Source organism: Aythya fuligula, chromosome 7, assembly GCF_009819795.1.
Source record: "Aythya fuligula isolate bAytFul2 chromosome 7, bAytFul2.pri, whole genome shotgun sequence".
Taxonomy (NCBI): Eukaryota; Metazoa; Chordata; class Aves; order Anseriformes; family Anatidae; genus Aythya; species Aythya fuligula.
The window spans coordinates 21088159-21115079 of NC_045565.1; the positions used below are offsets into that span (position 1 = coordinate 21088159).

A 26921-nucleotide genomic window follows, 5' to 3' on the forward strand; every position below is an offset into this window, starting at 1 on the left:
CTGGGAACCACAGGCATTTCAAGAAGTAGGTTAATTTTCAAAGATTATGTGACCAGATTATACTTTACAATTACATTGCTGTGTTTTTTTTTTGTTGTTCGTTTGTTTGTTTGCTTGCTTGTTTGTTTCAAAAATCAGTGTTACTTTATTGTTTCTAAAAATTTCTTAGGACCATCTATAGAAGGACCATCTATAAGAAGGAATCATTTTATCTTTCTTATTTCATGGTTCTCCCTGCAGATCTCAGTTCCTGTCTTAGGAGTGATGTTCATCTATGTTTCCTTTTAGCAGTCTTGAAAGACCTTATGTCTTTCATGACAAATTCTGCCTTGCTGGCTGGTTTTAGATATCCCACAATTCTTTAAGCAAATTATGAAAAAGAGTTGTCCAAGATTTCTAAACTTTCACAGGTTTTATTCTATGCCAAACTTGATAATAATTATTATTATAATTGAAGATGATTGTTCTAATGTTCATTCAACCATCATTCAGTATTTAATAATGGAAGAGCACCATGTTATCTTAGGATTGACATCTTAGCTACACTGTGCTCCATAACACTGAGCTAAGTCTTGAGCATTTCTGATTGGATTAATGGCAAAATGCAGCTGGAGTCACATGAGTTTGACACTACTCAAAACCTTCAGGACAAACTCCTTATCATAATCACTCAGCAAATGTAAATTTGATCAGAAAATGCAAAAAATATTTTAAGTAATGAGTGTAATCATTGTTAATTTGGTTTCCATGGTACATACAAAGATGTGTAATTTATATAAATTCAAGAAAGAAAGAGAAAGGGAGAATTCTGAAAAGGAATGCTATTGAAGGTATAAAGGAATATGGAACCCACTTCCCACTTTGGCCAGTCAGGGTGAAGTCTCACTGTATTGGTTCATCTGAACCAATAGGAACAGCAGCTGTAAGTTTTTAGTACTGAGGCTTCTCACATCTCCAGTATACTTCCTTAGTTTCAATTGCTTATCATCTGGCCCACCATCAACACCTTCACTGCATGTGGTTTGCAGCATTAGGAAATGAGACTGTCTCGTAAATCTTTGCTTTTTTGACTGGGGGCCCTGCTATGAAGCAACATGTTAGCATTTTGTCCATGTCCCGCAGATGACATTTATGCCTTGGTTTGCCCTTATTCCCAGTTTTCACCATGACTTCCATTCTTACTTTCTTCCTTCTTGTGTTGTTTCTGAGTGACTTGTCAGTACCTTGCTGTGCAGCCACTTCCCCATTTTAAGTTCAGCAAAGTGCACCTGATATCACAGTGGACAAGAAGCAGTAAGACTTAATCCTGCAGCTATGGTGGTAGACAGCCGATGCCTATTTTCCTCCACCTCTTTCCTATTATGAAGCACAGAGGAAGAGGGACTTTCTGGGAGCACTTGCAGTTATGACTACTTTGCTGCTATCCGCACAGTGGACTGCAGGTTCTGGGTTGGATAGGTCAGCTCAAACTGTAGAAATACATCATCCTTCAGTTGTAGGATGACCAGACATGGGTCTGGAACACTACAGGAAGAGAAACCATAGGAGATGGTGACATCAGGAGCCAGCATCACACTGTCATCATTATCACATGATTTTTTGCACAATCTTTACATGTTTCTTTTTTATTGTCTTGTAGTCTGCGGTATTTTTTCCTCTTCCTGATATTTATTCTTCTACTGATTGTCTTGCATTGGCTCAGATTTTTCAAACAAAATTTTTACTGCTGAGTTGTAGTGCTATATTATTTCTCCTTATCCTATTCTCAACTCACAAATGTTTCTGTTTTGTAATGATACAATTGAATCTGAATGGAATATTAAAACCATTTAGCATCAGCTATGAAAATAAAGTTCTGATTCAAAACCAATTAGTTGAATGATTTGGCCATTTGTTAGAAAACATTCAAAAAATCAAGTTTTGTCAGGGAAGTAAGACAGATGCATTTTTACATGTAGCTTACTAGCATAACAGAACAAATTGACTTTGATACCTTCAAGATCATTAGAGTTTTGAAAATGAAAGTAAATAGAAATTAATATATATTTGAGAGCATTTGGGGGTTAAACTTCAGTCATGTCACTTTTCAATGATTTTCTGCTTTCTGGCCATGGTTAGTGGATATTTTGCAACTTTTTCAAAATGAATCTGTATTATGTTGCTAGAAGTCATTTTTTCACATATAGGAAGAAAATAAGGCTGAAAGGGAACTTTTCATTTGTAATTTTTAATATTTGTTCTTCCTTCCATTTTGAGAGCTTTCCTCTTTTAACACAAGTTAATTCAAAATAAGAATAAAAGCTATCTGTGGTTGGTTTGTTTGCTTGTTTCCTGGAGGGCATGATTAATATAAACTTCTTCATATGTTAAAATATTTTCTTGAAAGTTGACTGAATTTTTGTCATATGTTTATACTCAATATAGCAAATATTAACTGGAAAAAATGGAAACCCATTTCTCTCTTATAATAACAATCAGTTTGTTATCAAGATGACAATATAAAATGGAGGAACAGATATTTACATGTACAATGCAGAGTCTTTCTAGGTAAAAAGCTACCTCTTAATTTTTTCCCTTTGCTTACTTTTTCTTGGGATTGTTTCATTCAATTCTCACTACTTTTGAAACATTTAGGAAGGTAGTTCTTCTGTAGCATTGTGTATCTTTGCTCTCATTCGTTCTAATCTTATGAGTTTTTAATTTTTTTTCTGAAGAATTTCCATCTAAAGTTAATTTCACAATTGTCCTCTGGCCTTTGGAGCATTATTTAACATCAATATGTTGAATACTTGGGGTTCTTCTCCAAGATCGCGTTGCTAGGGGCCTAGCAGAAGATGAGTTAAGAACCGAGAATCTCATTAGCAAGAGACTGTCATGCTGCCAGCTCCACCACAAAGTAATTCCCATTCTTCTGCCTTCTTCCTCCATAATCCTTTCCCTCTGCCATGTTCAGGTCAACCAGTTGTGTCATTCACCTGTGCTTTTCCAGTGCTTTATATTTTCAACATCGATGTGCCTGATTCCATCAACCTCTTCTTGTCATAGGATGGAGTCTAAGATCATTGCCTGATCCCAAGGCCACTGCTGTGTGTTACCAGAATGCCTGCTTACACCCAGGCGCTGGACAGCAGCTCCAGGTCCAAGCCTACTCACTGGCACGTGGGAGTTCAAAGCACTGAGCGGCAATACCACACTTCCTTTTGCTTCTCTTCCTTTTTCAAATTGTCTTTAACTTGAATCTACACCAAACTGTAAAAATAAGAGAAAGGATGGAGTGTCTCTTTGTTTTGGTTCCAGGCTCAGACAGCCTGAAGTCTAGGGATTCGTGTGTTCCCATGAACCTGAAACTCGTGTTAGTTCTGACAGGCCTGGCATGAAAGTCTCTCCCACCTTTTAATTATAGAGAAGTAGAGCTCCCAGAAAAAGGCTCATGCAAACTGAGGCTGGATCAATTTACAAAGGGATGATACAAGTGCTCACAACTTGAAGAAGTTTTTAAGATTGTTTGTATCACAGATCTCCAGCAGTTACACTAGGTGCCACAATAATCATTGCTCTGGCTGCTTAATTCGAGTTGGAAATAGCAGAATCTCTCCACGTTTAGGTCCCTTCGTGGAATTAATCCTAAAGCCTTCTAATATTTTTTATTTTTTTTTCCCACCACTTTATATATTTTTTTTCTCAACTATAATAAGGAAAATTATTTCTTGAGATTTCAATCTTTAGGAACATCTTCGTCTTCACATATATCTGAATTAGAAGCAGTAATGCAATAGTTTAAATGCATGGTGGATTAAAGCAAATATATTATTGTCTTCATTGTTGGCTCTTACAAGCTGAGACTGTGAGATTTTAATTCCTTGGAAGTCATGTTCCTCGTCTAACTAGTTCTTAGTTCTATTTGGAAGTAATACCTTAGGACATGATGTAAGGTAAACTCTTCTTTATCATTTTTTCAATGGTATCAGTTAATAATTAAAGGGTAATAGCAGACATACCAAATCTTACGCAGTCTTTCAATTTACTGGGGAATTAGCATACTCTGCTAGGCCCTGGGAACAATGTGAGGCCAACCATCAGGGCAGTGGTCTTTCCTGGCCTCCTATATCTCACTGCTGTTAAATCCTGGATTAAACACTATTAGCTCTTGCAGTCAACAGGTCTGTAATCTCGTGGGGAGAGACTGTTCTTGCTACTAAGTTAATTATGGAAGGTCTGTATCTTTTCCTCTGCTTTTCTTTTCTGAAGCATTAGTCAGGATGAGGAGCTTCCTCACGTTTATTGGTACTTTTCCAGGTTGATGGAGATAATCCCTAAAGAACTGGCTCCCAGGCACTAGAAGTGGGGTCTTACATTTTTTTTCAAAGATTGATTGCTGTTGTGACCTTTTGTTACATTCCCTCTTGTTATACAGGGGTGGTGATTGAAGCATGACGATGTCTCGCTGTGGGTTTGTCAGTGTTGTCATATATTTAAGACTTTAAAATGCAATGCTGTCTGGATATGGATTCTGTCAACAATAGAAAGTGGTTAGACATGACATCCTTAAAGCACTGCAGGCATCTGGAATTATTCATTGTGCATTTTGTATTCTGACAAGACATTAGGGGCAAAAATCCTCTCTGACTTAAATCTGCTTGTCAGAATTTGGGTAGCAGACAATCTAGTTTGACTGAACTGCAAACAAACTGATTTTACAAATAATGATCTTTTCCAAGAAAGTGTGATAAAGGCCTCAGTGGCTGGCTGTTTTTTTCTGTCATGGACTGGTTATATTCCTTAAATATTACTGACTAAAATTGCACTTCTGGATTCCTTATAGAGATAAAATTCTGGTGACAGTAGTGGGAGCTTTGCCTATGTGGAAAGTATGGATTTGGACACTGAATTTTATTTGTTTTTATGTTTTAGTTTTACAAGTAGAGTGGAAATGCTGTCAATTTTGGGACCTTTTTGGTTATTTTCAAATAACAAACCTTGGTCCCAGTGAAGTCTCCGGGAGTTTTGATGACATCTAGTTATCAAATGTGGATGGACGGCCCCATGATTTAACTGTGTTTTTAAGTGTGACCTAGTGGCATGGACCTCAGTAATCCTAAATAAATAAATGAATGCCAAAGTAAAAATGATCTTAAAGTGACTGAATAATAGCTGAATAGATATTCAGCAGACATTAATTTATGCATGTAAAACATATACCTAGCAGTACTGGGTAGACAGAGAGGTACACTTAAAGGTATTCAAATTACATTTATCACAAAATTTTGAACAAGTCCTGCTTCAAGAACAGAAATATTTGGGCAGCCCTGCTCTAGGCACCTCTCACGTAATGATATTAAGGAGCAGTACAGTGTCTGATAGAAGGCACATCTTGCTTGATCCTCCTGATCTTTCTCATGTAATCAGCCTTATGAATTTAGAAGGATTATCCTCCAATCTTCCCATGTGGTGGTAAGAGGCAGTAAGTCATATGCTTCTTGTCAGAACAGCAGCCACTGAAGAAGGTGTCTCAGTGATCAGTTAAAAAACAAGTGATTTGTTTCCTCGTATCAGTCATTTTTCTGTTGGTTTCCATGATTCCTACTTACATCAGAGGTAGTTTACTATATACTGGAATGTTCTGTTCCCATAGGTTTACATTTTTGCTTGGTGTTAAGCTTTAAAAACAGTCCTTTATTTATTTGTCTGCCAACTTTTAACATGATAAAAAACATTACTTTTTGTTTACCTCCAGGAAAACCTAAATAATTATACTGTATAAAGACATTATTGCTTACATTGAGCTTAGGACACTGAGGTGGTTTCTATCTCTAAAATGCCCTAGAATTTTAAATTGACAGTTTAGGAAATATTGAGAAGACAGATATCATCTGGTATAATTATCTTAGCACCATTTGATTTTGCTGAGCTTCTCCATGTAAGATTAAGAGTTGAAGGTTAGCTGTTTTGTTTTCTTTTTTTTTAAATACAACAATCAAAGCACCTTTTTATTTCCCTCTGTATTTCAAAGCAGGTTCTTAAGCAGTTCTTATGCATGCATGTTTAATTTGTGTTAGGTCACTCACATAATTTTAATGTAATATTTGTAATGACCCGTATCAACATTTCAAAGAAGGTGATTCTGTGCAAATTCAACAAGAACTTTGAAAATGCCAGAGCAGCTCTGACTCATTAATCTTCTTCTGTAGATGGTTCTGAATAAATCTCTGGATCTGGACATACACTAAATTTGAAGCTACTTTAAATTCAAAGATAGATGTTAAGCTGGACATACATGTTGACATCATCTTCATTTGGGTTCATTCACTCCCCTTAGAAGGAAGCACTTTCATTATGAAAACTGCAAATTACTTATTCTGTGCTGTTATACACTCAATGGAATTTGACAAGGGATAGTACTTGCAAGCCTGTACTGGAAAACAGAGTAGGAGCCTGCCTGGTTCAATAGAAACACAAGTATTTGTTGGTCTCTATTAATCTAATGTTCTCCTTCCTTATTACAGCAAATTATATTTCAGTTATTATGCAAGGATAATGGAACTATCTCACTAGGCTACATGATGCAATTCTACTGGATTTTAAACATATTCTTCTGTTGGCTTTCTGATGGTTTTGGTCTGGATTTCTGTCTCTGAGATGTTTTTGAAGAGTGACTCCAAATCACAAGCCCTGTGCAGGAAGGAAGCTAAGTGTATGTACAGTCCCATTCCCCAAGAGAAGTCACTCACTTACCTTTTTCACATCAGGTATATTAAAAAACTTCTTGGTATGAGCAACCCATCCCGCTATCCCGATGTCCAAAGGAAAAACAGTCTCATTGTCTGGATGCACCAAATTCTCCTCAAAGGTGGAAGTTGGAGTGACATTGAGAAGCCTGGTAGCTACCTCTGGAATACCATTTCGGGAACGACAAATAAACATGCTACACCGATCAGCTGCCAGCAGCTGTGCCAACCTTTGCAGGGCTTTGTGCACTATCTTTTCCATAGTGCCTGCTTCATCCTGGATTTCTGTTAGCAGCTCAAAAAGTATGTTACACTCCTCCAAGCGGGACATGTCTTTGAAGCTGACTCCTTCCTTCACATCTCCAGGGCTCACTTTAAAGATACTTCCCAGCACTTCTGCCCTCATTTTTCTGTCGAAATATTCCTTGGCAAACTGGGGATTGTTCTCCAAATATTTTTCAACAGCATCTTTATTTACCTCACCCATTTTGGCTGGATTGTTCTTAGGATTTCTTTCAGAACTTCATCACCATCAAAGCAGGAGCAGTAGCAAGAAGTTAGGTACTAGTAAGAAAATGGTACGTTGTACATACTGTATAGCTATCAGGCATAGTACATTCTGATTCCTCTGTGGCTTCCAAGCCTTCTGAAACTCTTGAGATATGACAGAAGGCACTGGCTTAGCATCTTCTTAGTGTGAGATCTTGGAGACTGCTAATTAAAGAGATGTCAGGACACTAAACCCCTAAGCATTCTTAGCTCATAAATCCTAAGGGAGTCGTTTTAGTATTTGAAACAAACCAATGAGTTCTCAGACCTTTTAAAATTGACTGAGGTGCAGATATGTATACATAAAAGATCTGTCCTTCATTCATATTATATATATTGTACTATACACACAATTTTCCATTGCAACTTAATATGAGGAATTCCACTTAGATATTTAGTCCACATAATACACGTGGGCTGACATGTACACGTGTATTTGTGTAAAGTGCTTAAAGGGAGGAAAACAATGTTACAGTGTTTTTTTTAATTGCAAAAATCAGTTTTCCTTCAGTAAGTCAGGAGATGATTGAAATTATATTACTAAAAGTAAATAATTAACAAGCTATACGTGCATAAAACAGGTAAAATCCTAAAGACCTTAAAACAGTTTGAGCTTGATCTAGTAAAGGACCAGAATTTGACTCAGCACAGACAGATATGACTTATATGTAACTTTTTTTCAAGAATAGATATAATCTAAATGAATGAGTAAAATTTAAAAATGGCTTGAATACAAAATTAAGTTCAAAAGCCAGTCAAACTCTTAGTATAAATAAAGTATAAATGATCAGACAGGGTCCTGCAAGTAATGCAGTTTCTTCATGTGCCTTTTTGAGGAAAAAGTGGGAGATCTCTGCTCCATTAAATAGCATAAAAATTGCAGTAACTGACAAATTCCATGCAAAGAGGGAACGTTGAGGCTGGTCATAGCTTTATAACACGTTTAAAGTTTCTTACATTTGGGAGTTCATGATGACTCACATGAATTTTCTGTAAAGGGGGAGTGCAAAGAAGATGAAGGCAGCTTTAGGTCTGCTCCATTTTTCACTAATAAGTATTGAACTGTTTAAGTGTTCATGGCCAAGTTGGATGGGACTTTGAGCAGCCTGATCTAGTGGACGGTGTCCCTGCCCATGGCAGGGGATTGGAACTAGGTTAAGGTTCCTTCCAACCCAAACCATTCTATGATTCTAATAAGTTTATTTAAAAGAAGGGAAATAGCCCTCAGGAGTTCCATGGGTACAGGAGAGAAAGTCAGTTTGTAGTAACATATTTCAGTTCTGGTAACATCTAGTTTTCCTTCTTCTTGCTGAGGCTAAGAACATGTAATGTTCTTGAGAATCATAAGGCATGAGCATTTAATGGAACTTTTAAAAGCCTGTTATCTTTTACCCTTTAATAAAAGTATCAATGAATATCAATGAATATGGGCTTAATATTTAGCTATAAATACAGAATTTAAGAAATAACATATTATAGGTAGTGATGAATGAACATTGTTAGATTTTCAAAAACAAATTTTTAGCAGTAAAAATTCCGTTTCATAGATTTTTGCAAGGACACTTTCTGCCACAAAAAAAAAAAAAAAAAATAAAATAAAATAAAATAAAATAAAATAAAATAAAATAAAATAAAATAAAATAAAATAAAATAAAATAAAATAAAATAAAATAAAATAAAATTATAAAGTCAAGGATTCCTCCTGACCTCTATTGTTACCATTTTTGTACATATAATGACATTTCCCAAATATTGCACAATAACATGGGTCTTCATTAGAAACTCCCTCATAATTCATCTTTAGTTTGACCATGTTAATAACACACAATGGCTTGGACTATGATCTGAACCAGAGACAGTGTCAGCTGAGGTACATTCACAGTACTCTGGAAACTTTCCTGGAAACTTAGAGTTGTAGAGTTGCGTAATTATATATGTTTGATTAAAAATGTGTTTTATGTACTGTTTCAGTTAGATTCCCAAAAGAACAGGTTCAGCATGATATTGTCATTCTGCTTCAAACCACACTGATTTGTTCATGATCTTTTTTATTGACTAGCAGATTCTTGAATTAACCATGACTTAAATCCTATTTCTTTGTGTTATGAAATGGCATGTACACAAATATTTTCATCTAGTTTTAAAAGTATTAGTATTGTGTTTTTTTCTGGTTTTGTAAAAGTCAATGATTTTGTAAGTTTTTGTAAGGTACCTAGCAATTTTATTTTCATGTATGCCCATTTTCTTCCATATGAAAGGACACATAAACTGCTTATCATGGTTCCACCACATCTTCATTATGACCAGTGTTTTTTTACAAATGATAAATTATGCTATTTAGTAATTTCAGATTTGTCTGAGTTGTCCTATAATCATTCTTAAATAATCAAAAAAAATTTTTTTCTCTTATTTAAGATTCACTCTTAGAATTGCACTCTTGATGTTAAGTGCTTGTGAAAGAAGAATCATAAATCAATAGAAGTTCTTTATGAGGTTTATATCTGAAAGATGTTTAAGTTGGCTTTTTTCAATAATTGCTATACTAGTCATGTTATGTTTCATAATAAACTCTATGTATATATTTATTAACTGAATGCTAAGGCAAACCAAGAAGTTGAAATCATTCAATAAAAGTTAAAAAAGTTTGGTTTTATAACTTTTGTGTAAGTCCTAATTTTAGAGTTAGGAAAATATACTGTATCTATATTGGTGATTTTTGTTTGTTTTGTTTTACTAATGTTAGTACTTTAATGAATTTTGGAAATTAGATTAGTTCGGAGATCTGTCCTTCTAATATGATCTGTCATTCTAATATGCTAGAATAAGGCATATATTTCTATTCCAATTCTATTCTCATTTTCTGCACATTTATATTTAGTAATGCAGATTCATATTTATATTTAAGTTTATCATAAAATATACCAAAAATTATTTCATGTTTCCAGAACGAAGGTCTTCTGAATTTGGTTTTGCTATCATCCGTCCTAGTAATTGTCAATAAGATCACCTTTTAAGGAAATAGGTTTTAATTTAGGATCCATTATACACCTGGAGGTTTACCACTGGAAGCTAACCTTGCGCAATCATTTTCATTGAATTTTTGAAGGCAAAACTAATATATTTTTGGCTTTGTTCCTTTTTCATGCTAAGATGGTTTGATTTAAAAACAGGATGAACATGGTGCTATATTTTTCAAATTGTTTTCATTTCAGAGAATATTGGAAATATTTTTACTCTGTGATGTACATTGTGATGCCATTTTCCTTTCATGTTCATAGTCACCACAGAAATCAAAACTATTTATAGAATAGTTCTTAGTAGTAGACCATTGCTGAGCCCTTGTGATACATGGAAATTCCTAAGAAGGATAACTGACAGACGTGGTTATTTAAATAGAATCCAGCAGCACGAAAATGTCAAAGGTATTTATAAGGTTTCCCAGTTCAGCTCAGTGTTTGTGTCTCAGTGTATCTGTCTGTCTCGACAGCAATTATTGTGGTTTATTCAGTTATGATTTTCAGAAGAAATATAGATCAAATGTGTTTATTTCAATTGCATGGCTTTATGCGTGGATGATTTTGTGGCCAATGTCTGGATATAGAAGAAATAATTGTTCAGAAATACATTATTTTTTTCTAAATGGCTAGGCTGTGAGAATGGCTTCTATAGATATTTACAATCAGTACTGTGTGCCACTGATGCAGCCAGTTCTCTGGCACTGATATGTTTTGGTATCACTGATCTGGTATTTTTGCGGATGCTTCAACTTTGCTTTTCAACGTCAACTTTTGTGTTTCTTTTAAAACAATTTTCTACTTGAAAAAGTAATCTTAAAAATGCAAATGCTGAAAACAGTAAGTTAGCTGCTTTTTCCATATGACTGCAAGTTTTCATGATCCCTTAAAACTTCCAAAGATTATCTTTGGGGTTTCATGAAACAAGTAGAGATTTTAACCTCTAGGGAAGGGTTCATAAAGTAAGCAGTCAGTCTAGCATAGAGGAGTGAACCTGGGCTGCCAGATGCACCACAGCTTTGACCATGATGGATTTCTTGGTAGCTTGGCATGAATTTTAGTATACGGACTGTGCAAAGGACAGAAGCTTTTTAATCTTCATCTCATCCCCTCTTTATTTCTTGATGATCTTAGTTTACCTCACCATTTTTTATTACTGTTTCCCACCAGTAAAATGGGGTTAATATTTATATGCATGTTACAGGAATATTGCAGCAGATGATTAGCATGTATGTGGAGAAGGCTTAGGAAACTTTTGTGCATACAGAAATGTTCACAGAGTTTTTCTGTTTTTCTTTTTTATTGTCAATACATATTTTTTTAATGTTCTGTGGGGTGTCTGAGAGTTTTGCAATAACAAACAATTCTGATTTTATAAGGCTCAGCTGACAACTTGCCATAAGTTCTTAGACCATATCAAAAAGGAGTCATATTTTGCAGAGAATTTGCATTCATTTTGCCTATTTAAATCTAATGCTTTCCTTTCCTCTCTTAGCAAGTACATTTTATGTTGGTTTCTCTAATCTAAAAAGCATTTAAACATGTAAAAAATCTCAATCTAGAAGTTGAGATAATATATTACAACTAACATAGATAATATGAGATAATATAGTACAATTATGAGCTATGAGATAGTATAGTACAATTTACATGTGATAGGACAAGTTTTAAACTGGGTGAGGGGAGATTTAGATTCAGTGTTCGGAGGAGATTCTTCACCACGACAGTGGTGGAGGGCTGGGCAGGTTGCCCCAAGGGGCTGTAGATGCCCCATCCCTGGAGGTGTACAAGGCCGGGTTGGATGGGGCCCTGGGCAACCTGATCTAGTGTGTGGCATCCCTGGCTATGGCAGTGGGGTTGGAACCAGGTGATCTTTAAGGTCCCTTCCAACCTGAGCTATTCTATGATTCTATTATTTTAGATTTAAAATAACAAAATCTCACTTTTATTTCTTACCGATCTGCTCAAAGTAATGTCAAAAGTAGGTAGCTAGTAGAGAAATAATTGCAAAGCTTCCACTGTGAAGAAACCTTCCAATAAAACAGAGCTATGACAATGTATTAAAAAGGTAATTATTGATAACGTATTTCTATCTATTGCCAAGAAAATGTTTTCCAAAGGCATAAAGTCTCTTCTAAATTGCTCTTTGGCACTCTTCCTTTCCTTGGGCACTACTCTGGACAATATCTCCCCCTGAATGCCTTCCTGTTTACACAGAGCGTTACTTTATAGAAATTATTTGTAAGGCAGGAAAAACAACAAGGATAATCAGAAGAAGCTGATCTTTGATTTTTTCTTTCTTTCTTTCTTTCTTTCTCTCTCTCTCTTTTTTTTTTTTTTTCCTTGGCATTTACTGATGACTGTGAGTTGCTGTTGGTTACTGTTTCATGTTTCAACTTGAATTGTTTGTTACAGTAAATGCCATCCTAAAGTTTTGTGCGGACATCCCCTGAAAAGGAGTCAGATCCTAATAATTACACTGTAGGTGCTATGCCACAATTACATGCTGTGAGTAATATTTGTAAGGTGCAGAGCTTGGTTTAATTTAGATTAGTTTACTGAAAAATACTGTAAAGTAGAGGCTTTGAAGTGGTTAATAGAGATGAAAGAGCTGACTTTGAGAGGTTTCCCACACTTTGCATGCCAATCACCAGCTCCATTCTCTGAGCAGCTGCTTTTCCACCTGTCAGAAAGCAGCTCTGGATACAGGGTTTACCCACTGTATGCCATCGCTCTGGTCTGTGTCAAGGACAAGCCACGTGTAGCTTAATGACAGTAAACCCGCCCAAAAGCAGATGTAACTAATACGGAAGCTTTTGGTGTGTTACACTGTTTATTGTATGATTACATATAGCAGCCAGGTATTTTTTGTTTTCTTTTCCCTCTGAGCAAAACAATTTTGCCTGTCACTCTAAGTGCTCCAAAATGCTTTCACAAACATACAAGGCTGCAACCATATGCCAAAAACTATTAAACATCCCAGCTAATCATCATTGAAAGGCACCTGCTTCCAGAGTTAAATGTACCTGCTGTTTACACCAGGCATGCATTTACTTTATAAAATATTTGGAGCAGAAAGTTAAGAGTAATTGAAATGACAAGAAAAATACAGCTGCTGGCTTGTAGTTCCCCAACCTGAAAGCTGGCCAGTACACTGGGGATTAATATCCATCTCTTCAAATCTGGGTTCTCCCCTAAGCTCTTTAAAGACACATGAACAAAGCTTGGATTTACATTGTCCCTGCAGCACAGTGTTGTCTAGGAGGGTTCATTAGTCTCAGATAGAGTGGTGCCATTAGCTGTAAAGGTTTATTTCACGGAGAATTTCTATGATTTTATAATTCCAATTTGAGCATAATTAGACCTGCTTTAAATTCATCTCAATCGAAACTTATTAGAGAAAAGAAGAAGATAGCTTTTTATCATAAGTCAGTGTATTCATGGATCTGTGTCTGGACATAGACTAAACAAGTAGAGATACTGACTTTTGTAAGTTGTGGGGTTTGTTGTTACTGTTTTAGTTTTGTTTTGTAATTTGCTTTTGTGGGCTCTCCGAAGCTTGCTAATGAAATGAACATACAAAAGTGAGTTTTGAACTTGCTTCCTTGATTCTGGGTGGTATGAACTTGGCGTGCTGCAGAAGTAGTATGCTAAATGGGCAGTAGGAAAGAGCACCCTTCAGCCAATTCAGAAGCAGTCTTGCCTATCTGCACAGGCATCTGCATCTTCCCCCCTCTTTCATCATTTTGTAATAAAAGGCCTACCCAGACTTTATGGACTTATGGGACAAAAATTCTATGTGATGTCTCTCACCAGTGCTGACTAAAGAGCCAACACTCTTCCGAATGCAACCCAGGAGGCTGTTGGTGTTTGCTACAAAGGCGTGTTACTGGTTCATATTCAACTTCTTGTCTACCAGGACCACTTAGTCTTCTGCAGAGCTGCTTTCTAGATGGTCAGACCCCAGTCCATTCTGGTGCATGGGGTTTTTCCTCCCCAGGTGTAGGACTTCACATTTTCTTTTGCTGAACTTCATGAGATTTCTGCTGGCCCATTCCTCCAGCCTGTGGAGGTCCCTCTGAATGGCAGCACAACCCTCTGGTGTACCAGCCATTCCGCACAGTTCTGTGGTCTTCAAAGTTGGCCCTGAACTTTGGTCCTGAATAGGCCAAAATCCATCCTCCTGATACCTAGGGTTGTTATCCATCTTGTTCCCTCTTCTCAGGAACCTGAACCCCACCATCTCATTTCACTGCAGCCAAGGCTGCCCTTGACCTTCACATCTCCAACCATTTCTTTCTTGTTTTTAAGAATCAGGTTTAGCAGAGTGTTTCCCCCCATTGCTTCCTCAATCATCTATGTCAGAAGGTTATAGTCAATGTGCTCCCTAATCCTACCTGGATCATCATCCATCCCAAGGCAGAGCCCTATCCAGCCCCACTTATTTCTCACATAAAGGGTGATTCACCTTCTTTGCCACCCTGGCCTGTCGTTCCTTCAGAGCCTGTATACAGCACTCCAGCTGTGTCAGCTACCTCATGACATCTCCAGCTCCTCCTGCTTGTTCCCCATGCCGTATGTGTTAGTGTACAGGTGTGTAAGAGAGGTGCCTGGTCATGCTGATTTCCCAGAGGAGGTCTGAGAGCTCCCCCCATGACAATGTCCTGTAGGTATCCTTTTATTTATGTGCATACACTTGAATTTTGACTTTTCTATTTGATTTCAAGGCTCACTCGATTGTTGGGTGTCATCCCCTGCCCTGTCACTCATGGGTTAAAACTCTTCGCACTAGCTTGGCCAGCCTGTTGGCAGAGACATCTCTACATCTTTCTTTCAAGTTTATTTTCATTTTAGTAGGACATCTAGAAAAACACTTCAGAATCACAATCCCTACCAATGTTTGGTGAAGAGAATAAAGTCACCACTTTAAATTATTATTTTTTTTATAAAGAGTCCAGTGTAAATATACTCCTTCAAGCAGAGTATCACGTCATTAAATTACAAAAACATGCAGCGCACAGGCTGGCATGGTGCAAAGACCTGTATTTTCAGTTTAATGCTGTCCTTGACCTCTGTACTCAGACTGCCACCAAGGGGAACAGTTGTGATGGTGACAGTGTACATAGCTGTCCCTTGCAAAGTACGCGGAGCTCCTTGGCTCAGCTCACACCAGTTGTTGTCCTTTGTTTGTAAGAGCCTGGTTCCACAAGGCTGGGGCTCCGCTCGTATCCACCGCTCTGTGCACACAGCACTCAGTCGTTCCCCTGCAAAATCTGCCTCTGAGAGTTTAATGGATACCCGTGTTTGTGCATGGCACTCCATAAATAAATAACCATGCAAACACAGCACGAAGCCTCTCAGTTGGTGTGCAGTCTGGCTGGAAATGGATGCTCTGTTTCCTCTTACCAGTTCTTTGAGTCAGCTTTCTCCTAAGAGATAGACTTACTCTTGTGACCATAAATAAAAATCTAGTTATTTTAATATTTAAAGCTTCAATGTTTCAGCATTAAAAAAATTTTAAATGGTAATTTGACTCTCACTCCTTTTTTATTATGCAATTATAAGTGAAACTAAAATAGGTCCTACAATGAAAGCTTTTTTCTGCCATTTGCTCTGAAAATCTCACCTTTTCTGCATATTTCCTGTCATTATTCCTAATGGAAAATATTACAGAATTTTACGAGCTATTAATGTAAAAAATAATCTAAATGCAAAATCACTGCCAGAAGCTAACCCTTTATGGCAAAGGTAGAAGGCTTCTTTCATCCTCAATTAAATAGTTTTAAGAAATACATACCCACTTTTAAAAACTTTCTGTAATATTCAAAATATGCTGCCAGTTTCAAATGTTGGAATGGAAAGTCATATATGAAATTTATCAAGTTGGCAACTCAGCACAAGTTTTGTTAATTTATGTCTTACATTAGAAGCTATTTCCATGTTTATGTTATTGATATTTCAATTAATCTTTTAAATTTAATTGTCTAAGCTTTCCCAGAATCCATCAATCATTTGATGCCATTTACTTGATCTCTGCATGTTGGTCTCAGATTCAGTTGAAATCCTTGCCCAAATTCTGTTCCTCTCTGTTTGCCTGAGAAGTAGAAACCTGCAAAGGCTATATCCTGGTTCCAAAGATCTAGATGAGGATCACTTGCTGGCACCATTTCTCAACAGAGCCCATAGCCCAAGTCAATCCAAATGATTAACTGAGGCACTGTTTATCAGTTTACATATGAGTTTAGCTGGCATAGCTGCATCTGTTAGGACTGAGAAAAAATTCACCCTTGAATTGCCATAACAATGCTAGCCTGCCAGCAGCCTCCCCTCCTTCCTCCACTACAATACCAATCCTGATATAACTGGCTTAGCAGAGGAGCCTTTTTGCCTAAAAAGTTTGTCTCATTGAACCAAAGGAGCGCTTTACCAGCATTTGTGAAAGGACTTCATCAATGTTAGCCGTGTCTCAGCTAGGCAGAGTTGGAAATACAGGCAAACCAGATGAGGCAGAGAGCCAGACTTTTCCAATATGACCTCAAATCCTACTGACTTGTCCAGGTCCTCTTCTGCAGTTGTTGAGATCTGACTTAGAAATACTGGTGTGACTGCACTGCCACAAATCCACGATGACAGCAGTTCAGAAAAAGGGTTTTCTCTGGCATTTCCTGGAGTTTGTAGAGATCCCAGGCCTGAGGAACTGAATGAATGATAAGTTATAATTGCTAAGTCTTTGCCAGGCACCTCCACCAGATGAGCTGCCAAACATTGCTGAGGTCATCGGAGGCACACAGTTAAAGAAATGCTGTGCCATGGCTGATACAAAATACAATTATTTTGATTTATTATTGTTGATGACCTCAGATTAATTTAAGAGACTGAAATGGCTCTAATATATATTTAGAACTGATTTTATAAAAAATTAACAAAAGCAAATTTTCATTTTGGTGAAACTTGGATTGGTCTCCTTTCTGTAAAGCTGCTGAGGACAACATTGCAAGTATAATGGGACTAGTGACCTAGATTTTCAGAGGTTGCCAGATCTCATCAGATTTTGATTAATTTGGATGCATGACCATAGACACCTTTGAAAACCTCTGCCATAGATTTTTCATGGATAATTATGTTATCGACAAAACTTTGTAGGTATAGGTTTGATCCTGAAAGAACCTCTCTGGGATTATAAATCTGTATACAGATTTTTGAAGAAGACAAAAGTAAGAGAAATAACAGTGTTTTACAAACTGGCAGAGAATAAAGAGAGAATTGTTTTCTTTGGTAATAAAGACAGTAAGAAATTTAAAGTTTATAAATAAAGCCATTATCTTTCAGTCATGTGAAACTGAATGAAGAAAATCCATGTTGATTTTGATCTTGTAAATATGATGAATTCATATATTAATACTAGTGTGTGCTTTTTAAAACTTTTGTAAAAATCTGTATATATAACACCATTGCTAGATGATGGTGCAAGGTTTTAAAGCTTGCTAGCAGGATATAGATTTCTGTTGCTCCTCAGTCTGTGTGGAAATTAGCAAACCTGAAATCTCATTTAAAAATGTAAATACTGGCTTTTTGAAGGGCTACTGTTGAACGTTTTAAGACAATTAATATCCATTGAATTTTTCTGGTTACCTGTGTTAAATAGTTTCTTTACTCAAAAAAAAAAAAAAAAAGTTTAACAGTTTAACATTAAATATAATATAAAGTGTCTGATGATATCCAGGGAATCAAAGGCTTCAGAACAGACTTTAACAGCCCAGAGCATTTTATGTTTGAGAGTGTGAAGAAAAACATAGTACTCTCTATGCAAAAAGGTTCCAATGCAAAGCAGAAAAAAAAGAATAGCATAAACCCAGCCACTGTGTGCATTACATATGAAAAAGATTGTAAAGGGCAGCAACAGTAAAAAGTTTAATTTTTTTTAGTATATAAAAGGAACAGAAGGGTGAAACATTTCTTGGAAACTGCTGAATAAACTTTTATTTCTGTACACCCACTATTGAAATATTTTTATGCTTCATCAATATCTCCATATTTGAATTATATTTTTATTTAATTCTGAAAGTAATGAACACAAACCCTTCCCCTAACAGGCTTCTGCCTTTATTCTTTCAAAAACTGGAAGGTGAAATAAGTAGGTGAATGAGTTCTCTTGGTAACGATCATTCCTACCCTACTCAGATTACATATCTAGAAAATAATTAACAGGTTTTCTCTAATGCTTCCTAAAGATGTTGAAACTATAGAACAAATATTGACTGACAGGCAGCAAAACTTGCCTGAACAGGCTAAAACAATAATGGTTTATATAACTGAAAACAGTTTGTCAAAAACAAAATAGAAATTCTGGAAGCTCTGATTTATATTTGATGCCAAAAGGACCAGATGTGGTGTGTACATGCTCTCAGGTATTTGCAGGGCCACATAAATGTGTTCTGCCTTTTTGAGGTTTTGCAGGGCCTCAGATCCTTCTCCTGAGAGGTAGTTTTGGCACCAGAGCCATCCTTTGGGATGCAGAAGGGAACCATTAGTGTGGATCTGAAAAGGCTTTCAGAGATGGTAGCAGAAACTTGTATGATGGTTGCCACTGTTTACTGGGGGATGAGAGGAAAGAAATTTGGGGAGGAGGTGGAGGAAACAAGCCTGCACCTTGTAACTGGCACATTGGGCAAGAAGTACTTTGGGCTGCAGGGTAAAATGGCAGAGAAGGTGGAGGCGGCTGTGTCCCCTGCTGTGAAAAGGTGGGGTGCCTCTCCTTCCCGTTGTTCTATCCACACACGTGCACACCCCTTCCCCCCAGTGTGAGCTCTGCCTTTGGGTTAAGAAAACCAGAGAGGCATTCGATCCTAGCACCCGCTTGGCTTCAGGTAAAGGTCAAAGACCACCTGAGCCCATGGGTATTATGCAAGGGGCCATTGTGAAGGGGCCCCAGACTGCAGCATGCATCAATCCACCTTCCTACTCCCCCTCCAACTCTGGCTTTGTTCCTCAGGGGATTGCGAAAGCCCCAGGACTACATAAAGCATTCCCTGTCTGGGTGGCCTGGCCACTGCCCCCAACACACAGATCTTGAGAGGCTGCAGGGACTGGCACTGGCTGTAAGGGACCCTGCTGGGGTGGGCTGGGGGGCACTGGGCGCCTTGCCTGCATCAGGGAAAACTGCACAATGCCCTGGGGACCTGTCAGGACAACCCTCCTCCCTTCCCCAGGTGTCTGATGGAGCCCATTGCTGATGCTGTTCTTTGTCTCTTGCTGTTGCTGTAGGGATAGGATGGCCTACACCAGGAGAGCTCTGCCCTGTCTGCTGCTGCTGGCACTCACCTTCCTGGGCAGCAGCATGGCAGAGCGGGACTGCCGGGTGAGCAGCTTCAAAGTCAAGGAGAACTTCGACAAGAACAGGGTAAAACTTTTTTCTCTTCTGGATCTGTGATGTCTTGCCTAGCTGCCCTTCCCAGGCTACAACATCTGGCATCGTGCGGTCACATTTTTACTCAAAGTCACGGATTGCAATACTGAGAAACAGCAGGTGTGTGTGATGTTGCCCACAACTCCACAGTGATGGATCCTGATGCAACCAATACAGGAATATTGCAGAAATGTAGGTCAAGCAGGCTGCTCTCAAACTATATGGTCTAAATGGAAAAGGAGTGTAGTGACTCCATTGTTTTTATGAAAAATGCCTGGTGTTTTCAGGCAACATTACAAAGGAAAATCATATTTATATGTAGATTTGTCAACATGTGCCAGTTGTTCTGCTCCCACCAAATTCTCTGTTCTCAGTACAGGAGAACTGTAAATACAAAAAAAGATACACACACACACACACACACACACAAAAAAAAAAAAAAAAAAAAAAAAGTAAATTCTTTCTTTTGTCTGCACTAGGACATGCTAGATGTTAGAAGACTTAAATTTGTTTTTCAGGTACAACTTTAAGGCATGGTGTCAAAGATCTTCATGTCCTTCCCTCTGTCACCCAACCCTAAATTGTAACGTCTGTTTGTAATGTTCTCCATACTTCTAGGGCTAACTGCAGCCTTTCTCATTTCCTTGCAGTACAGCGGCACCTGGTATGCCATGGCAAAAAAAGATCCCGAGGGGCTGTTCCTGCAGGACAATGTGGTAGCCCAGTTTACTGTAGATGAAAATGGACAGATGAGTGCCACTGCAAAGGGCAGAGTCAGACTCTTCAAGTAAGTTTTTTGCAGTCTTTCTTTTGTTCCGTTCCACTAAGTTTCTGCTTTGCTTGCTTGTGCTTCAATCCTACCTTCTATCCCTGTGGTAGTCACACAGTCTCACCAAATCTGTGCTGTTAGGTTTGAATGTGATGTTTTCTTTCTCTCTGATTGCAGTAACTGGGATGTCTGTGCTGATATGATTGGCTCTTTCACTGACACTGATGATCCTGCCAAGTTCAAGATGAAGTACTGGGGAGTTGCCTCTTTTCTGCAGAAAGGAAGTGAGTACTTAGCTATAGAAGATGCAGAGCTAATTAGGGGCCTAGTTATGTTGAATGTCCATGCTTGGGAAGAAAGAAGTAGTGCTGAATTTCTAAAACACTTAAAACATGTAATAACTATAATATAGCAAAGCCTTAACATGAACAGGGTAATTACTTCTTTCTGGATGGGACAGCTGCCTGGTTTTGTTTAAAAAACTGAAGACCAGACCTCTGTATATCTTTGTGTTTCTTCTGTTTCTTACCCAGCAATATAATCTAAGGTCACTGTTTGGAAGAAATAAAGTATTTTAAGTATTGTTTTCATTCAGAACTCAGTTACTGGATTGCTCTGTTCTCTGCAAAAAGTCTAACATCAGACTTGGTCCAGCAGGGAAGAGAATTCTTCTACAATCCTTTTGCTTAATCCAGTATCTGCAAATGTAGGGATTTATCTGTTCTAAGAAACAAATATGATCCAGTATATATATATATTCATATTTTCCTCTCCTGTCATTTCTCAGACCCTATGCAAAATTACTTTATTGAGCCAAGTAGACATTCAGTCACTTGTAGCTCAAGACATTTCCATGGATTGTTTCCAAGAAAAGCAGGTAGAATTTGGAAGTGATTGAAACTCCATTCTCTCCAAAAGCACAGTTATAAAGAATGTTTTGGATGCCAATTTCTCCTGAATTGTTGCTGAATCTCCTCACAGCATGCTGATGAGTCAAGTTTTCACGGATACTGCAGATTACTTGCTGATCTGGAGCTCTATCTTCCTAAAAACTGTGGTCCCCACCCACAGGAGAAACAGGGAAGATAACTGAATTCAACTGGCAACTGCATTAATCTTTTTTCTTACAAATATGGTTTCAGTAACACCCCTGAAGAGAAAATAGTGATGACTTTTGAGTAATCTGGCATGACTGGCATGACCAGGAGCTCTTTTTTTTTTTTTTTTTTTTTTTTTTTTTTAACTATTCCTGACTGTACCCCTTGTTTGGTTAAAATAAGAAAATCTTCTTAGTGTTCACTGTAGCTCCTCTAATGCATAGTTCTATTTTTGTGTTTGGTGCCATATTTTGTAATGATTTTCAGGCATAGATTTAAAAGATGTTTACTTGCACTCCACATGCTTCTCTTCTTCAATGCCCATGTTAGAGGAGAAGCAGTGGTGCCAACCTTTCTTCTTCTCTCCTTCACTGCCCCTAATATATATGCTTATTTAAAAAAAAAAAAAAAAAAAAGTTATTGTATTAACATTGTATTAACTCTATAGAGTTATGACCCTGATCTTTATAGATCTATAGATCTCTATTGGTTTATTATATTTTACTTGTGTCTCTGTAACTCCTTTGCTTCTTTGCTATGGTTTCTTCCAGATGATGATCACTGGGTAGTGGACACAGATTATGATACATATGCTCTTCATTATTCCTGCCGCCAGCTAAATGAAGATGGCACTTGTGCTGATAGCTATTCGTTTGTGTTCTCCCGGGACCCCAAGGGATTGCCTCCAGAGGCACAGAAGATTGTCAGACAAAGGCAGATAGACCTCTGCTTGGACAGAAAATACAGAGTTATCGTTCATAATGGTAAGAGTATTTTTTTTCTTTACAATTTTATTTCAGGACTTACTGAGAAAAGCACTTGAAGTCTGTTGCTTATTAAACAGCAAATACATGAAGTCTTATACTTAGTGGCTGTAATATTGTCTTGTGAAAACTGGAGCTTGTAGTAAGTTAATTTCAACTTTTATTTCTGTTATCTGAAGGAGAGCTAAGGTGTACAGCTTTTTATGTGGTGTATCGCATCAGCTGAAATAATAATTAGAGGAAGTTGTAAAACAAATCAATGTAATGTGAGTAAACATAGTAAGGATAAACTTCATTGTTGCTGTAAAGAGAAACTCTCTCCCTTTAAACATGATTCTTTGCCTTCCTTAAAAAGTGTTGGTGAAAGAAATAGAATGTGTTTTCAAAAAATTCTTTGAAAATTATTCACAAAAGGCTTTTAAGGGGAATCAGAATTTTTGGAATGGATACAGATGCAGACTTTGTATCAGCAGAGGGTGTCCATTTCTCGCAGGTCCTCATGCTAACCATTTCACAAAGGTTTATGGAAAAGGGACATATCCCTCATGCTAGAGGTATGACCCTATCTTGAGCTATATAATCAAGTGGAACTTGCAACACAAGGAGTGATACAGATTAGCTCGCTTCTTCTCAGCTCCTCTGTGGCTTATCTTTGCGTCCTACTTTTGGGTCTGAAAAACTGCAGAGAAGCTGTGGGGCTACATTTGCAATGTGCACATTTCCAGCACAACAGAAGTGTTCAAGGGGTGGGGACAGGGGCGAAAGACTCAAGTTGTTTTTAGTCCATCCAGCAAATTATGCCAGTAGAGTGCAGCACAGAAAGTTCAAAAATATATTAGGAAAAGCCAAGTGACTACTTATGCTAGATTAATCAGTGACCTGGAAGAAAACATAGTATATTTACTGATAAAGATTATATATGGAGTGGGAAATAGTAAATTATGAAGAAGATAGATCAGAATATTTAGGGCAAAAAAAAAATAGCAGTTTTCCCCCACTCCTTTCTTTGCATTCTGGAAAACAAGATATTTACAGAATACTTGACTGGTGAATCAGTGGAATGTGAACTCCTTATTCAATGCTATGGCCAAAAGAGCTAGCATGATTCTTGAGTGCATAAATCAGGGGTGTCAAAGATGAATTTACAGATTCATATGAGAATACTGTGCTTGGCATAGGTCCACTCGATATGTCTTGTGTAACTGGGAAGGGTACTGAGGATGAATTAGAAATTTTAAAGAAAAGCAGCGAAAATGATTGAGTTTGCAAAATGTGTCCCCCAGTGAATATTTCAAAAAGCTTGATCGTTTTCTCATCAGGAGAGGTTGAAGACTGACCTGAGCAAAGTCTATGCTTGCCCACACAAGCAGAGAGAATTGGATAGTAAAGGACTTGCAAACATAGGAATAATAAAATAAAATGGATGGAACTTTAAACTGGACACATTCAGAGCAGAAATAAATAGCCATTTGTTTAACTCCAAAGTTCGTTAACCTTTGGAACTATTTATCAAGAGCTGTTCCATGGTCTTCATCACTGAAATCTGTAAATCAAGATAAAAGGCTTTTCTAAACAACATGTTGGAATAAACTGGGATTGACTGAAGGAACTTTGGTGTACTATAAAGAAAGTCAGAACAGATGAGTAGTCAGGTCTTGTGTCTTTATTACCTGTTCATCTGATCTATAAACAGCGAGTAAATATATAGCCATGTTGTAAAGTAAGTATCCTGATAACAGGGTGCCTGAAAGATGTGCTAAGGTGAGTGGTGGCCAGTATACTCATTGGTGACCTGGAAAAAGTGCCTGACAACAATAAAAAATAAAAATAAAAATAAAATAAAAAATTGAATGAGAATTTGGAGGCAACATAACAGTATTTAAAGCAGGTTTAAGAGAAATCACAGATGCAAATGAAATTGGCTTTTGACTTGTAATAAAGCTTCACAGGAAAAAATTTAACCTGTTGAGTTCTGACCTGTTTGTATAGGAAAGACATCTGTATGATGCAGCAGACAACATAATTAAAATTCTGCTTCATTTGCTGCAGCAATCAGAAAGTTAATGTTGTATTTAATTGCATGAAGTGTAGAATAGAAAATAAACAACATTATTATATAAATAGATGATACTTTCTTGTTTTGAATACCACACTTACTGCTCTTCAAATTAAGTATGGCAAAAATTAACATTTCTGAAGATGAGAAAACAAAATAATGAGATGATTAGAGATGTTATGGAGGTTTCTGCATTAAATCTAAGATAAAGTACATGTATAGATATACAGCTGTTGTTCTTAACTGTGAGAGGTGTATGTTATGGTGGTTCCTTGCATTTCTGTCAAACCAGAGAAAGTTTTTTTTACTGTCCAACTATAAAATCAGGACATTGGCCTAGTCTCAGTACTAGTCTGATTCAGCTCTGTAGAATCTGTGTTTCCATTATTTCTAGGATGCATGAGGCTCACAACGCAATAAATGCATTGTCAATCCTTGCAAGAAAGTATTCCTATGTTTCCAAGTTCTTTACTATCCAATTCTCTCTGCTTGTGTGGGCAAGCATAGACTTTGCTCAGGTCAGTCTTCAAAAAAAAAAAAAAAGAAAAAATGAGTTTATTAATTTATTCATAATTTGTGTTATATCTTTTTAAATATCTTAGAACTTTCATATAATAGAATGCTTGTATTTTTCACATAATATAGATCCAATAGGGTAATTTAAAAATAAAAGCTCAGCATGTTTCTTGAAAGTTAAGCCCCAAATATTCTTTTACTTTCCTGACCTTAATTTAAAACTTGATGTTGTTGCCTCCATTTTTTTACAGAAATATCAAATCTACCAAGATCTGCTGAGTATTGTTCTGTTTCTCCTATCCTCATTTGTATTATTCAGATGTTAGGTGTTGAGTGCTGTGTCTGATAAAACCATTTGAGTCCAATACTGTTTGCAAATGAAAAATGGTAGTCTGGTCTCTAATGTTGTCTGCAGCATTTATAAATGAAACTTAGAGCAAGCAATTTGCATTCTTCCATTACTGTGAACAGACCCGTAATTACCATTTTGTTAGTTGATTCTGAATTATCTGGTACCATTAAGCTGAGTTCCTGAATATCAAAAATGTTTGGAAATGAGAGAATGACTGCAAGCTACATTGACAAAAGATTATTAAAAGCTTTATATTAGAAACTCACAAAAATCACTTAATTCCTCATGAAATGAAGCATGAGCCTTGCTACTTTAGTTTTAATTCTGCTATTAAGAGCTGCAGAAGTATTAGCAAAAAGAGCCAACTTCAATTATCTGCACAAGCCTGTATTAAGCTGTTATTGCGGTAAAATTCTGATTGAAGTTAATAGACACTGCAAGAATAGGCTTGTATCTGTTTCTGATTGTGCATACTCTGCCTATGTCTTGAAGCTAAATATTTTTTCTGTTGATCTATCCATAACTTTTTTAATTTATACTGTACTAAATGCACCCCAAAAGACTAATAGATGTACAAACCTTGCCTTGATGGAAAAAATAATAATATATATTATATATTATATATTATATATTATATATTATATATTATAATCTTTGTATACTGGCTGTTTTAGGCAAAAGAGAAACATAGGATTTGTTGTTGTTATAACTGATCTTGCATTTCTGGTGGTAGCTCCCTTCCAAATATACATCCGGCTGTACTGTATACACTGACACAGTCTCTCAGAGTATATAACACAGTTGCTTTTAAGTTTTTCAACGTGGGAGTGGATATCACAGTGTGGCTACTTTCAGAGCAAGCTTTTAGAGCTTGTTATTAATAGAATTTAAAACTAAATCTGCAGTTTAGCATTTATTAGAAGCAAAAATTCTGAATTAAATAACAGTATTTTCAGCTAAAGAGTAGTAAATTCAACTAATTTACTATTGCCATTAGAAATTTTGGAGGTCAGGAGATTCTAATTTTGTTGAAAGACGTACTTAAAGTAATAATTTTAAAATTGAAAATACTTTGAAGCTTGTTTAAGTACATAAATAACACTTCTACCTGTGATCTATTCAATGCCTTGCTTGTCAAAGTATTAAAATGATCAGGACAGGTTTAACAGATTGGATAAATTCCTGTTTTGTTTTGAGTTGAAAATTCTTTGGGCTTATAAAGTGCAGAGCTAAGTATTGGCACATCATTACAAGCAACAGACTACTGGACTTAAAAACATATTAAAAGTAATTAAATACGTATTCATTTTAAGTTTGGTGAAAGTGTGTATATTATAGTTTTGTCTAATGTGGATGAAAAACTAAATTTGGGTTTTTGTGTGTTACAGGATTTTGCTCTTAAGAAGATCCAAAAATATGGAAGTAAACCACGTGACAGCACCATGGATGTAAAGTTAATACGTTGATCAGGTGCTCTTTTGAAAAGCCTTTGGATGGCTTCATTTAGATTTTGAATATATTTATCTGAGCTGCATAGCTCATCTTGTTAATAAACCAATGAAACATTTTAATAAACTCAAATTACAGGGGATGCAAATTGTCTGTATGCACATCTGTACATATGTAGGCATTGGTTTTATTAATAAACCATTATCATAATGCACTATTTTAAA

At 36.8% G+C, this 26921-nt stretch overlaps 2 protein-coding genes across 2 annotated transcripts in view; one reads left to right on the plus strand and one right to left on the minus strand.

The window, feature by feature from the left end:
* The window catches only part of PDE6C (phosphodiesterase 6C), a 29537-nt gene extending 22325 nt beyond the window's left edge, over positions 1–7212 (minus strand). The window contains exon 1 of the mRNA XM_032191599.1: positions 6733–7212. Within this exon, the coding sequence (XP_032047490.1) occupies positions 6733–7212 (480 nt within the window). The remainder of the gene's footprint in view (positions 1–6732) is intronic.
* Positions 7213–19556: 12344 nt separating this feature from the next.
* RBP4 (retinol binding protein 4) lies at positions 19557–26691 on the plus strand. Its single transcript, XM_032191739.1, has 5 exons — positions 19557–19688; positions 20345–20481; positions 20641–20747; positions 22112–22324; positions 26637–26691. Exons 1-5 carry the CDS (start codon positions 19560–19562, stop codon positions 26648–26650), a joined length of 600 nt encoding a protein of 199 aa, XP_032047630.1. The 5' UTR covers positions 19557–19559; the 3' UTR covers positions 26651–26691.
* The last annotated feature ends 230 nt before the right edge of the window (positions 26692–26921 follow it).

What these genes read in the sequence shown, in the direction of transcription:
- RBP4 (XM_032191739.1), top strand. Translation starts at nt 19,560, where the DNA reads ATGGCCTACACCAGGAGAGCTCTGCCCTGTCTGCTGCTGCTGGCACTC. An exon ending in GGCAGAGTCAGACTCTTCAA is followed by an intron (nt 20,482 to 20,640) that starts GTAAGTTTTTTG and finishes CTCTGATTGCAG; the next exon opens with TAACTGGGATGTCTGTGCTG. An exon ending in CTCTTTTCTGCAGAAAGGAA is followed by an intron (nt 20,748 to 22,111) that starts GTGAGTACTTAG and finishes GGTTTCTTCCAG; the next exon opens with ATGATGATCACTGGGTAGTG.